This window comes from Haliaeetus albicilla, chromosome 2 (assembly GCF_947461875.1).
Source record: "Haliaeetus albicilla chromosome 2, bHalAlb1.1, whole genome shotgun sequence".
Lineage (NCBI taxonomy): Eukaryota > Metazoa > Chordata > Aves > Accipitriformes > Accipitridae > Haliaeetus > Haliaeetus albicilla.
Window position 1 is genome coordinate 75,550,821 of NC_091484.1, and position 14,974 is coordinate 75,565,794.

The following is a 14,974-nucleotide window of genomic DNA, read 5'->3' on the forward strand; positions in this document are numbered from 1 at the left end:
GCCTACTGTCAACAACCTGATTAATAGGTATTAGAGCCTCCTTGCCTCTCTTTTCAGAGCGAGGAAGATGATTTCATTCACAGAAAATACCAAGATAAGATAACTGCTGCTCAGAAAGCTTACAAGTAGTTCATAATATACTGTGAAGCTGAAGAGGGGAGTCTGCTTGAAAAATATTTTTCTATCTTGTTTGCACTTAGATTAAAAGTTTGAGAGTAAACACTGGCAGCACTTTATCTTCTTCATTTGGCAAATAATCCTTAATTCTGGTAAAATTCAAGCGGAACAGTCTGGCATGTAACTGAATTCAGGAAGAACTGCAAGACTGATGCAATTTCAGGAATTTCTTTGATATATAGAACTAGATTAACTGTATGTATTTTTCTAAATTCATATTAATAAGGAAGTAAAAAACATAAGGCACCCAGAAAAAAAGCCTGAAGGAGAAAAATACGGAAATGGCAGCTTGAACTGAAGTGTAACAATTAAAGCCTTTAGGAAAAGAAAAAAAAAAAGTTGTATAATAGGGACTTGAAATTGAAAACCTAAATCTGAAAGCAAAGTTTTATTAAAAACATGTATGATGGAGCTGTACCTTAATGACCAAAGCAGAAATGTTAATTACTTTTCCACTTCAGCTCATAGCATGAATACATGATCTGCTTTAAGTTATTTCTATGAAGTTTAACTAAACTACCTCTGGCCCCTCAAATTCAAGCAATACATTCAAACTTTGATACAGATAACAATTTGTAACCCAGATTTTTTATTTTTTTTAAACAACCACAGCAGCACTTAACCAATCAATTAAATAAATGTGACAATTTATGAATTAAAGACAGTTCATAGATGTACTTCAACACCACTGTTTCCACAAAACTACAGCAAAGTTTCCCGTATTACACTAGGCATAAACCAAGTAATTTCCTCTCCTACAAAAATGCAGTTTAGTTTTTCACTTAAATCTTACTACATGAAGTTGTTCTGTAGTATTTCCTTTCCAAATTATATCTTCAAATTTTTAAAGACACAGGTCAAAAGACAGTTGCAGTCCCTCTGCGTCTGGGTATGCAGAAAGAGACTATCCCACTTGCCAGTTATAAGAGGAAAGATAGCAGGATGCGAGTTACTCCTTAACTCTACAGTTCATAACAAGTTTTTAATTCTTTAGCCTTAAATTATAATCCTACACTTATTTTTGAGGGCACAAAAGGGACGCCCCAAAGTCTTAAATTCATTCTTAGATAATTAGTGATGGAATCTAGTATTAGTTTCCCGTTTAAAACCTAGTGTTTTCAGCCACAGCAAAGGAAGTCTCCTCTTCACTCTCAATCCCTATCTACGCCTGTGTCGGTCAAGTATTTCCACTTGGAATGTAATTACAAACTCCAAGCCAAGGATATGAACTTTGCTGCTTGCAACATAACCCACCTCCTCCATAAAGAGAGCATACAGTAAATCAACCCAGTAGCTACAGACTGAGTGCTGCTTAACCACAGGCTTGCGGACAGGAGTGGGCTTATAAAAGCAAGTATTTGCAATATGTGCTCTTTTGGCAATTCGTAGGTCTCCTAATACTGCAACTAGTCAGTATTAGCTATAAGTACACAGTGTTTTAAGTTGTATTGTCTCCCTTCTGCAGTTTAGATCTCCTGATCCACCACAGAGCACCCTCAACCTCCTCTACTTGAGTTGCTCTTGCTGTTTTACCTGAAATCTTACCTATTGGGCTCTGGCCAACAGATTTGCTTCTCACGTTAAATGCCTTCTTAATAATAAATGTGATCTCTTAGGATGAGGTCTCACCATATTTTCCCCTTAATTCTCCCCCTCTCTAAAAAGCCCAAACTCCTTCACCTGTTTTTGTGGGTGGTGGTTTTTTTTCTTTTTTTAAAACAACACTTTTTTTTGGAGAACAACAGATCTTAATACACTGGATGGTAATTCTCCTTAAGTTTTTTTGAGAAGTCCTACTTAGATCCTGGAAGCAACTGCAAGTGCACTGGTATCCTGGGCTACAAAATCTCTTTGGTTTACTTCACATAAAAAGCTTTCTTCAGCTGACAGTGCAGCTCTTTTCTCCTCTTCCTCCTCATTTGGAATTTTTTCCCCTTTACTTTGTTAGCGGCTGGACTTGAATCTCAATGCTGCATGGTTATTTGTGGCTTGGCTTTTTCCTCTGTTGCCTGATGTCTTCAGTTTAAGTCTCTAGACTGACTGGCTCCTGGCATTTTTCTGAGATTTATATACAGTCTTCAGGGCATTAGAAAAAAACCCAAACCCTCCAGTTTTTCTTTACTGAATGCTTGCTAATTTCTTACTTATCACAGTAAGATTTTAGAGCAATACAGTCTTTTTTTTAAAAAAATGAACCCTACTTTTAAAACGCTATGGCACAAATCAGGCACTAGACATGTTTTCACAGGATTCTGTACTTAGAGCTGCTAATGGCAGAACCCAAGTAATTATCTTTAATTGTTTTCAAGCATTTGGTATTTCCACACACATTTTCTATACCTCAAAGCAGTCTTAACCTAAAAAGACTCAGTATTTGTAAACCAAAAGAGAAACCCAGCTCAATTTTAATCAATTAAATAGGACACAAAAAATTGCCTTTCAAAATCAGCTTTACAATAATGAAATCTTCAAGGAATGACAAATAAATCTGCCCATGACAACTCAAGCTCCTGTAATCTCCTGTTTTGTGGACTGGGTGCATCTTCTTAACAGCGAGCAGAAAATAACACGTGTCCTCGAGCCTCCGTCTTTCTGGTTCACACAGTTGTGGTTGCCTCCCAGTGCAAGTAACCAAGAATAGGCCAGCTAGAATGGATACAGCCTATCCTGGATTACTTGAACCAGGCCACAGCCTTCTGTAAGAAAATCAATGAATTTTGTCCTTTATAGCAAGGAACTTTATTACTCGAACAGTGTTCTCCCCCACCAATAACAATCATTTTGTACACTGCATTCAAAGTATACATGAAAAACATTTCTTTAGCTTTCAACAACTAAAAATAAGCATTGTTCATTGAATTAAAAAAACCCCACAAAACAAAACACTTAAAACCCCCTGGTTTTACTCACTTAAGCAAATCACATTCAAGAATGAAATTCCAAGTAACACCAAATCAAACTTCCTGGCAGCCGCCTTTACTCTTTGACACCGACAGCAATGCACAAAAGGCACTGCGAGTCAATTTGGATAAAAGACAAAGGACCACCACACTCTAAAAATCTTCACTTATAGAGGATTAAAGCTATATTTAACACATCGTTTCCAATCCGGGGGTTGCGATTGCTCTGCACTTGTTAAATGGGAAGCACACTCCAAAACAGTGGACATGTTCTTGCAGAAGTTACGTCAAGGGTACCGAACAGGTTGAACATCTTTCTCCAGCCACTACTTTCACCCTCAAAAAGCTTCCTCTAAAAAGCCCTCTCAGTTGCAACACATTTCGCTGGACTTCCTACAGTTTCTCACTTATAATTTGGTAGAGTAGGGGACCAGCTCTGATTTCCTTTTATTCAGAGAATGAGAGCGAAATGAGAGAACTGGCCAGAAGAGTGTCAGCTTGCATCAGAACTGCCCTTTTGTATCTGTGCCATCATTTCCAACACAAAGCGTGGGATTCATCTCCTGTAACTTTAGCTGCCCTGTAGACAGGCACAGTCTCTGCAGGCATTGAAAGACCCATAACAGAAAGAAAGAGAGGTACCTGCACACATGAGTTATTTCCTTGTAAAATAAAATGACGAATCCTTTCTAAAGACAAGGTAAATTAAGCTAGAGAAAGAAAGATGGGAGAGGGTCAAGGGATGTTCAGAAAAAGCTATTTTTTAATCTAAGGAAGCTGGTTTATCCAAGCACCCTTTCAGATGATGATTTGAATTGTCCTCCCTATAGAAGAACAAGAGTCTTTCTGACCTTTGGATTATAAATGACATAAGGGAAAATGCAAATTCCCAAACTAGAGACAGCCTGTTTTGAATACCTCTGTTGCACAACAAAAAAACCCACAACATTTACCATGAACAAAACTTGTTAGATAAGTCAGTTTTCAAACATGCAGAAATTGAATTTGCCACAATTTGTATTTTTGGTACATAAGATCTGAAGTATCTTGTATAATTTCAAATTTCCTTCTGAAGGGGCACTTCTGAAATGGCGGTCTTCATTTGTTTTCCATGGGGCTCTAAGGCACAGCTCAAGTACAAGAAGAACTTGAACAGACAATCTCCTGCTTGATAAGATATCATGCTTACTGGTAAAGCAGGTAGGGATACGCACTACAGACAGTATGGTTCCACAACATTTCACATATCCTGTGATATTTTAAACAGGTGGAAGTATTTCCCAATGCCAATGATTAATCTTTGAGTATATAAACTGCTTAAGAAAATGGACAAACATTATACAGATGACAAATTTTGACAGATAACAAAAATTGTTGTTATTGGTTTGTTTATGCTCTAAGTGAATAAAAAATTACAGGTGTGAAGTGGGAACTGGTTGTCAAAGCTCTACAGTCTGTGTTAATGCACATCGGACTAAGCCAGAACATCCACTTTCGTCCTTAAGATTATCACAGTTTACAAATAAATAAATAAATATTGCTGGATGACAGTACATTACTTTGCCTGCAGAGGTATTACAAACACAGGAATCCAAGACTTTGCCTATTCTGCATACCATATAAATTACCTTTATTTCAAGGATCACAAATTCCTTACAATTAACTTCATTTCTACCATGCAGATGGGACTGAGATATTTACCTATTGTAGAGATTAAGAACTTGAAATACAAAGGGATTAAGCAATTTCCTTGAAAATTATTGAGGAAGTCTCCAGCAAACCACAGAGACTAACTTCATTTGACCTCCTCTGTCAAAAGCATCCTTCCTCCTGTTCATGTTTAGGGTATGGGCAAATCCACTCCCTTTGACCAGTTACGTTTGGTTTTCTTTTTCCCATATGCAATCACCTTGAGTGCCTAACTGCATTACGTTTGGTGAAGAATCTGAAAGTTTGCAGCAGGGGACGGAAAAGCAACAGGCTTTGAAGTGCTTCAGTGTAAAGCCCAGTCTTTTATTGGGTTTTGTTTCAAAATGTAAATATATAATCTTGACAAGCTAAGCGATCACAATCCTAAGCCACTCAAAATTGTTAGGTAACCTATTTTATTCCTTTTCAAAAGCATTCTAGAAAGTTTTACGAGAGAAAATGTCTACGTTACAGCAACAAACACAACTAAAGCTCACATCAAATGAGGACCAAAAATACCACAATACAAACCTCCCAAAGTATCACTTATGTGATGAGCATTCAGCTCTGGTGAACATTACAGGTTTAAATACCCTAGATATTGAATTTTTCTACATAAAACAGGCACAGTATAAAAACTGTCAAAGCCACTATCACTTTAAAACACATTTAAGTCCATTGACTTATATTTAGTAATTATTTTAAGAGTAACAAGTACATGGATGGTTTTCATAACAGGAAATCTAACAGAACTATGAACTAACTTTATGATCTATCAATTGTTCCAAGATCAAAATATGAAAGTGTTTGTCTAAGTAAAAATAATCCATATAAAACATTTCAAAAATTGAAGTATTTAAAATCTCCATTAAATCATATCCAGGGAAGATTTGCAACTCAATAACTGCACTGTCTTTAACCTACAACATGCAACAGAAGATGTTTCAAACAATTTGCAAGATTCATATATCAGAAAGGCTCAACTTCACATTAACCAGTATAACCTGTCTCCAGCAAGAGCTTTAATGTCTGTCTGAAGAGGAAAATTTACGGCACTGTAATTTATTTCATTCGATGTTTTCAGAAATGACTACTGATTAAAGACACCAAGCTAAGATACATGAAGGGGACTGATTTTCAAATTATGGGTATTTTGCATTTACTGAAAACCATTTCACAGCGTCTTAACTGAAGTTCTTAAAGAATAAGACATAAATTAGTCTCCTTGCAATTTTGTCCAGACCTTTTGAAGATGCTGAAGTGTATTAAAAAGTCCTACCAGAGGAACTTAAACTACTTGCAGGAAGAAAAGGGGACAGAACTTAAACACAGATTGTCACAAACCCTGAAGAAATGTTCTTCCTTAATACTTTTATAAAGCTTTGTCCATACAAACTACCAACAGACATTAAAGCCAACTTATGTCTTGTTTGTCTGTGGAGGGAATAAGAAATGCAGTATTCAAGTAGTTTTTTCTGGGCCTAGGAATGTTTGAAAACATTTTAAAATTGACAGAGTCAAGTACTGAAGTCCTGAGAGAGATATTCTGGAGAACTGAAAAAGTTAAAATTGAGACTTAGTAGTTAGAAACTACATACCTGATCAAACAGGGATGCCTGTCTGGATGATATATTCCAGAGTACACAGCTTTTGTATTTTGCAAAAGGACAAGTTATTGAATGGAAAGCAGCAAATAGACAAAGATAACGCTCTGGGACACTGAGGACAATTCCACTACTAGAACAACGCTAAAGGAACAACAGTACTTACCTGATGTATGGTTCCATCAATTTCAACAGGAACGATGAAATCAGCATTGCTAATTGGCTAGAAAGAATGACAAGGATATAAATCAACATTAAAAATATGATTATTAGAGGAAATATTTCAGAGGCATAAAAGAGAAGAGTATTTACTTCTCAGGAACAAGTTAATAAGCATTATTGACTATACAGATCCACTCTGTGTATGCACCCTTTACACATGCAAGTCAGAAGCCTTACACAGCTCTATTCACCAGATACTGCACCTCCCTCTTCTCTTATGTTTTTAAGCTTCATACAATGTAATAGGCTTTACTGCTTGAATAACCCTCACTACCACTGAGTGTGTTTACCAGGGAAAATATCTATTTGGGTAACGCTTTCATCAAGTCTGTGTGGATGATGACAAAGAAATTCAGCTATGTGCTTCACATGTTCTACTCTGGGTCATCAATTAGTAATTAATGAAAAATAAAGACAGTGGTAAAAGTAATACCTAAGATTTATATTTGAATCAGGAGCTGTAACAAGCTGCAACAAGACTTAAGTTGTATAGTTAAATGATCCACAAGAGGTGATACCTTAAGATCATGCTATGCCAATCAAATTCATCATGTAAAACTGCATTTAAATTCAAAAGGGAAGAGCAGGCATATTCTGTCCAAGTCCTTGAATCCATTTTTCTAGTCTGCTGAATAAAACTTATTTCTTAGGACTTACTGTAAAAAACTGTTGGTCAAGTAAAATTACTTTGGAAAGCAGGAAAGTGTCCCTGTGACAGCTTAAGAGTACATAGTCTAATCTTGGCTAGGCAATAGTGGTCGTTGGGGAACATGCTGCTAACAGTGTTTACTAGTTCAAACGGACATCAAACTTGGCAGAATCCTTTGGCACAGCTCATGCACTACGTCCGTGATAAAAAAAAAAAAAAAAAAAAAAAAAAAAAAAAAAAAAATCACATAAACATGCCTGGCTGAAGTTTGTAACTCATTCCATTATCTGCAGCTTGGAAATGGCTGAGACACAGAGCTGCCAAATACAGTTTTAACACAACTGATTAACAGACAGCATGCTTCATGGATAACAGCCTAAAACAAAGGCTGGGAGTAGTCTGGCTGGTAACTGGTATGGCATTACTAAGCTAAGGCTGGAAAACATCTTCACTCAGCTCTACCAGACTTGTACAGACTTTCCCCATCTGGTTTTCTGGATCAGCCAATAGACTGATCTCAAGTACCACCAAGGAGGTGCCCCTGAAGAATCTGCGAGACTAGAAACAGTCTTCAAACCCATTTGGGGGGGGCAAGGCGTTGCCAAGAAAGCAGAGAAGCAGTCTAGGTAGAGACTGAGAAGCGGATCACAAACTGGTGAGCCTAAACAGGTGCTCTGTGAAAAATGGTAGGAGAAAAGAATCCTGCAGTATTAACTTGATAGCATCACTTCGATCCCATTCCCTGGAAAAATGAGATTCTAATTCCACTGTCAAATGACCATAAGAATTTATATGGAGGGCAACACCCTCTCTCTGTAGCAAAGTTAATACAGAAGATGGTTTGATCCGACATCGGCAAGTGCTGTGTCAGAGGGCAAATGAGAAGCTACACTGACTCTGTCCTGACCAACCAGTACTGACAACCAAACCTCCAGAGCAGCTGATGCTGGAAAACATCCTGTTGATGACCACTGTGCTAGTCTGAGCTAAAGAATTCTTCAAATACCTGCAGATACAATCTAGATTTTTTTTTTTAGCCGACATCAAGCAATTTACAAGATATATCCTCCTTTCTGCTCCTGAAAAAGACAGAGGGGAGGGTCCCACCTGTTATCTGCATGAAGCCCCTCAGACAGAGAAGATACTCTGCAGCATCTCTAATAGCCACAGAACAGGTACACAAAAACGTTCTGAAGCTTCACCTTAAAAGAATCCCAAATGAACTGTCAGTAAGACTCAGCCATTAGTTTTCAAGCGGGTGCCAGCTCCCTGCATTCTTTGAAGAGACTTGCACGCACTTGAAGAATTTATATATGCATGACTCCCTTAAGCAAGATAAATAGTCTGTACCAGCAGAAAAAGAACAGGTCATTTCAAGCTGCTAAGGTTTTGAAGCCCACTGATAAAACTACGGCTACTACTAAACTTTCTCAACAGGAGCAACACCAACCAGATGTCAGAGAAAACCACATTTTGTTTAGACAACTTCATTTTTGCTAACAAATAAAGCTCACCATTTGTGACTTTGTAACACTAACCAAACTACTCTAAACTACATAAACCACTTATACTTTAGGTACTACGTAGCTTTCTTGTTGGCACAAGTGATAAGGAAGAGAGCACGGACTGGGGTTCTGTGCTTCATCATGATGGGAAGACAGGAGAGAAGTCTGCAGCAATTTGCTGGATACAGGTTTCTAGGGTTGCACAGGTGAAACACGTACGTGCCTCGAGTGGGAACCACAGAGACAGAGCGTGAAAGAAGACAATGTATTTCCACTGAAAATCTTTACTTCAGTTAGAACTGCTACTATTTAATAAAAAGCTTCAGAGTTTTAAATGTTCTAGAAGTGTTTCACAGCCAGTTTTGAATATGACTACATTCTAGACTTGCATGTGGTTTAATTCATTTTATACAAAACCATGTTTACATCTCCTTGATTTAATAATTTAGGATTTTTGCTTCTATTATTGTTTTATGATGGGAATGATAACTATAATGTCTATCTGTTCCTTTTTTACTCTTGCCAAAGCACCCCAAATTTTATTCCTTTAATATGCACTTAACATGAAAGACTAGTACCTCCTTAAAGCTTCACAAATATGCAGGGGCATAAAAAGACAAGAATTACCCTCCTTCAGATGTTGCTGCTTTCATAAAAGAGCACTTTAAATACTTTGCCTTTCTGGTTGTGTTAAAAAAAATTATCTGCATTTGAAATATGAAGCCTATTTCATAACAGAATTATGAATTCTAAAGTATCATGTGTTTTAAATAAAGCCTTTTGTACTAAAAATCACAAATTTATGTATGCTTTTACAGCTTTTAAGTGGGGACCTGCCTGGGCAGAGCAGACATGTTTTAGTGAAAAAAACCCCCAAACAACCAAACCCCCAAAAACCCCAACTAAAAGAAACTGCAGAAGTAACTTGATTATTCAGGCAGAGAAGCGCATAGAGGTGTTAAACCCCCTGCTCTTATGGAAATCCATTGTTATTTTTGATGACCACAACGCGTTTACTTCAGCTGAAGTATTTCCCTTTGTGAAACAAAATCCAAACAGTACCACTGGACAGTGCCAGCCACTGAACAACTAAAGCCATTTCCTCCAACATTTGGTTTTCTCTTACCACATCACAGGGCTTCACATTAAGATAATGCCATCATAGCCATAAGACTCTAATACTGCAGAAACTCCAACATTTTCCTAACACTATTTACTTCACACAAAAAAGGACCAGTTTTCTTTTCCTATCAGAAAACATTATTCACTGTTCATATTAAGTAGAATAGTCTTTTGATTTTTCCTAAATATCTGTTTAACATCATTTAAATACCCATTAAATATCATCTGAATAAATGGGATAATTAAAATGAGCCCACTAAGAAAGCACTCTGCAATAAAGGCAAACCTCAGTCCTACAAGAAAGGATTTATACTATGTCAACCATTAAACTTGTATTTCTTTAAAATAGTTTAAAAAAACCCAAACCAAACAGCTAAATTGAATCTCATTTTGTTTCAAAAACCAGACAAATCACAGTACAAAGTTACCCACAGCATTCAGAAAGCAAACTTTCATTTTTACATTTTAGGTAACACTAAGCCTAATACTTCATTATTTTTATGTAAACGTAGACTTTTCAATTCAGCTTTCCCTTCCTATTTTTGACTCTCATTTAATTAGGAAGGTATGGTCCCTCCTGTCCCAATCCAGCTGTGTTTCTAATCTCCCTGAAAAATTCTCAAGCACAAGTTCAGCCTGGGTATAGAAGACAAGGATCTGGCACTGAGGTTAAGAGGTTCCTGTATGCCACCACAAATTGTTATATACCATTAGGCACAATAAAGACAGAGAAGAATCTCAGTTTCAGTTTGAGGCACAGGAATATTTGTTCTAGTATCTCCATATAAGGTCTTCTTTAAGTCAACAAAGACAGGCTGTTGCCAAATTCTAACCACAACATGAATTACGGTTTGCATATTTAAATGCTGGCAGCTAAATATTGCAGGATTAAAATGTTGAGTTTATGCTAGCAGTGAAAAATGGAGTGCAACCAAAACTAGAAGACTATAAAGTTGATGGTAACTCTAGTTTGCTACTAGTAAGGAAACTTACTATTGATTCTTATAAATTCTCCAATCCAAGTATAAAACTAGCAGATGCTTTATCATGTCTGACATTTGCTAATCAGAAACGCTACCAGTACTCGGAGCCAATTTAGGTTATTTGTATTACTGAATTCTCCTATTCTAACTTTAGCTCTACTTAAACAATAGAAAAATACCACTACTTCCACCACATGCTGAAATCTGAAGGGTTATAAAAGTTGCTTCTAGAAGATGACTGACTCATCAGCGACAGCTAAATGCTATTTGCTTTCCTGTTGTGAAAGCTAAATACTTAAAAACACTTAACTGTGATTGGGACAGCAGTCTGACACGGAAAGCAATTTTCTCAGCCACAGAGCACAGGAATCACTGGTGCCCAAAAACTACTGGTTTAAGGTACGTCTATCTAGCATAAAGCTGTGCTGAGTTTTCTGTTCCCCTAGTCTAACTATGGCATCATTTAAACATCAAAAATGAAACCGTATTTTCAGAGCAACAAGTTTTATACCTGTTAAAATACAGGTCCTTGTTGGAATAGTTACCATTTAAAGCCATGAAGTCAATACTATTCCAGGCGTTGCTACAGTCAGTATGACTTTCTCAGAATCAAAAAAAAATAGCAACGTCTATGTTACTCCCCTTACAGCTAAATTAGGACAAATAATCATAGAAGTAACAATGAGAACTACCAGGCATCCTGGGAAAGCCTGTAAGGCTAGTTAATGCGTTAAAAGGCTTAACATTTTCTGTAACATTCACTGACAGATTCAAGTTGCAAGAGATTGCTTTTGAATTTACTCACCTTAAATGAACTGTGCACTAAAGTTTCATCTAAATCAATGACCACACACTTCTTCCCATAGTCTGATGCTGTCAGTTCTGGCAGGAGGTATTTAGCTGGTGGCTAAAAACAAAAAGAAAAGAGGAAGACAACAAAAAAAAGTAAAACCTCTATTGAAGGGGCACTCTTCTGCCAACATTACTATTCTAGTAATTACTGGGAACTGAAATACATGACTCGAAGTTGAATGTTTTTCTGGGCTCACTGCAAGTACATGTATGGAAATTAATACATCATGCAATACCCATACAGACTTTTCTTCTCTCTTTTTTTTTTTATTCTTATTTTTAAACGAGAGACTTGTTTGGAATGATCTCCAAAGCATTGGAAATGGAAATGGTAAAACAACACCACTAGCTAAAAAACAATAGAGAAAAATAGGACATTTGATACAATGATTTCTTTTTCCAGTGGCCCTCCTCCTAATGCGTTGGTTTTAGTTGCTGCTGTTATCCTATTTATAGTCAATGACACTTCCAGCTATATCACACCAATGGACCTTTACACCAATTGCTATTTCTGTTTGCCATGAAAGATGCTAAAGTGGAGAAATCAATCCTGAAGGAAGACAGCATTACTAATTTTATCTTCCAGGACATGTCTCCACTCTCATTTTTACCACTTGTTAGGGTGCTGACCAAGAGCTTTCATGTGGATTACGTTCCCAATCATGGTATTAAAATTGCAGTATAAAACCTAAACTAGGCTCTTCTACAGTACAGTGCCCTTACTAAAAAATGGTACCAATTACATGAATTGACAATTTTTCTGAAAGCAATGCAGACAGTCACATAGACTTCCGATGGCTCATTCCCCACTTTAATATCCCAATTTGCAATACAACTATGTTACTTTAGACTTCGGTACTGGATACTTCTGAAATAACAGAAATGGGGAGGAACGCTTCCATTTGGTGCTGAAACACTGGGTTTTTTTGAAGAAGGAAAAGGACTACCTTTATAGAAAAATATCAACAGGGACAAGCTCAAGACTGAGAGGAAATTAAATTAATTAAGAATTGGATACAGAACTCTAACTTCATTCTTTTGCTATCTTTTTATCTGTTCAGACAATGTTGCTTTGGTAAGGATGCACCTATCATGCTTTTTGTTCTTTTCAATAGCTTTTTGTGGAAGTGCTTGCAGAGATCTGAGGCCATCCCTTTGCAGACAGTGGGAGACAAACAGATGAGTCAGACACCCTCGGAACACCCTATAGCAGCAAGTACAGTTTATTAACCACTGATGGATTTCAGACGTCGTGTTAAGTTAATAGATACTGGCCAATGATGCCTAGTAAGTTCCTGTTTAAATGAACTACCTAACAAATGAGATTCTGGACTTAAATAAAAGTGTCTTTAGCTAAAGTATAAATTACTGGGGGATTTTTAGGAGTGCTCACTGAAATTGATTTGGTTCCTTACAATTAACATCAACAACAGTTTCTTCAGCTACCAAAATGGAAGCTGCCTTGCTTACAAGCCACTTGTCTCAATGCATTTTCTCTCAGCACACATCTAACAATGACCTTCAAGAAAAAACAACTTCTGCTTAATGCCTGTAAAGTACCCATCCATCACAGTAGCCTAGCGAGGCCAAAATTTATAGGATGCCCTTTCCAGGTGATAGACAGTCCCATGTATACATTACTTCAACAACTGCTTGAGCTCTACCTCTGCTCGTTTGCAACTACAACCAGATCTAAAGAATTTCGGTTTCTCACTCCTATTTCAAAATCCAAAAGGTATATAGGCACCCCACCTCAATTTTTCTTAGTAAGAAGGATCCAGACTTGCAACCTAAACACTTGCAACCTAAACAGACTAAAAGCTTATTGAAAGAAAAATCAAACCCATCTGAAGACAAAAATCTTCATAACCCATGTTCTGATACTGATTTCTTGTCTTTGAAAACTAGAAAAAGGTAGGAACATCCCACGAAACCTTAAGCATACTGTTTTTTTTTTTAAAGAATAGTTTCGTTCATTTTTGTACTCTTAAAGACTGTTAGTATTTAGTTCGAATATTTGAATAAGTTAATCTGCACAAAGAGTTCAAAGCCAGCAATTTCTTCTGCCATGTGAATTCTTTTTCAAACTGAAAATGTCTATATAAATGGAAAATATATGGAAATAGATATTCTTTCATATAAAAATATGCATATGAAAAATATGAGCACTGCCTTATCACAGATATCTTTGGTTTTTAATCTGGAAACTAGTATGCCTGTCATCCAGAAAGGGACAGACATATACCAAGAACTACAAAATGTGAGAACCTTGAACTCGGTTTCTCTCCCTTTTCAGTATTGCCTTAGGAGATCATGTGTAATTATTGATCTAACTTTATCTACCAAGACTACACCTCAAGGTTTTTCCTGGGAAAAGTCTCCCACTAGGGCACACCAACCTTCCTACAAGCTTTCAGCTTCTTGAATTCAATCTGATCCTGTTTTCAAAGACACCTGGTCAACAGTTTGCACATTTGAAGATCAGAAGAAATAAATTTTGTATTTCATAACCTGTATCTCTGTTGCCCTCAACTTTGAAAACACATTTGGCACCTGATAATCTAACAGGGATAAGGAAACTATTCTGAAGCTGAAGGCACTACAAGTTGCGAGACTGCTAAACATCTGGTGTAGGACTTTGGAGCAAGGATGACATTTTTGAGGCTTTAGGAGCTTAAAGGATTTGTATGCAGGGCATCAGTCCGTTTGTTTTGCTGTTCAAGCTTTCTGATCTAAAGCAACTTCCATGTGCCAAGAGCAGCAAAGCTTTTAGGCAGAAACAAGCATTACTCAATGTTGTATTTTAATTTCCTCAGTAATGGAGACATATCCAAGAAGAGTTCCAATTACCAGATTTCCATCATAGTTAATAGTGAATAATTATGGATCTTTGATAATTTTTTTAAAACATAGTAGCTTTAAAGTTATCTAAGATGATTAAGAGTACTTAATTGTAGCTAACAGCAACTCATATTTACTATGTAATACTCTCCAAAAGACTGCAGACTTCCACAGAACTCAGCAGAAAAATAACATGTGGTATCTCAGTACTGTAAGTCCTAGCTTGGTCTTCAATTCCAACAAGACATAAATTGTACACAAGTTAAAGCTTTTAAACTAGTCACTGTCTGGGATTTATGCATTCCAGCTAGGTCTCATGGCTGATCAGCTTAACAGACCTTGTAGTGAAACGACTGCTGCACTGCTTCAGTCCCGTGGAAATAGTATATTCCCTAAGAAAAAAAAAAAAAAAGGGGGTGGTGGTGGCAAG

At 36.9% G+C, this 14,974-nt stretch overlaps 1 protein-coding gene across 5 annotated transcripts in view; it reads right to left on the reverse strand.

Moving 5' to 3' along the window:
- Window positions 1–14,974, reverse strand: part of CTDSPL (CTD small phosphatase like) — an 83,840-nt gene that overhangs the window by 9,015 nt on the left and 59,851 nt on the right. For 3 of the 5 annotated variants that reach the window (XM_009918438.2, XM_009918437.2, XM_069778293.1), the window contains 2 exons: window positions 11,657–11,758; window positions 6,537–6,593 (listed from right to left, as the gene is read on the reverse strand). In XM_009918438.2, the coding sequence (XP_009916740.1) occupies window positions 6,537–6,593; window positions 11,657–11,758 (159 nt within the window). Of the gene's footprint in view, window positions 1–6,536; window positions 6,594–11,656; window positions 11,759–14,882; window positions 14,937–14,974 lie in introns of all 5 variants that reach the window. The other 2 variants (XM_009918436.2, XM_069778292.1) reach the window with 1 other exon arrangement.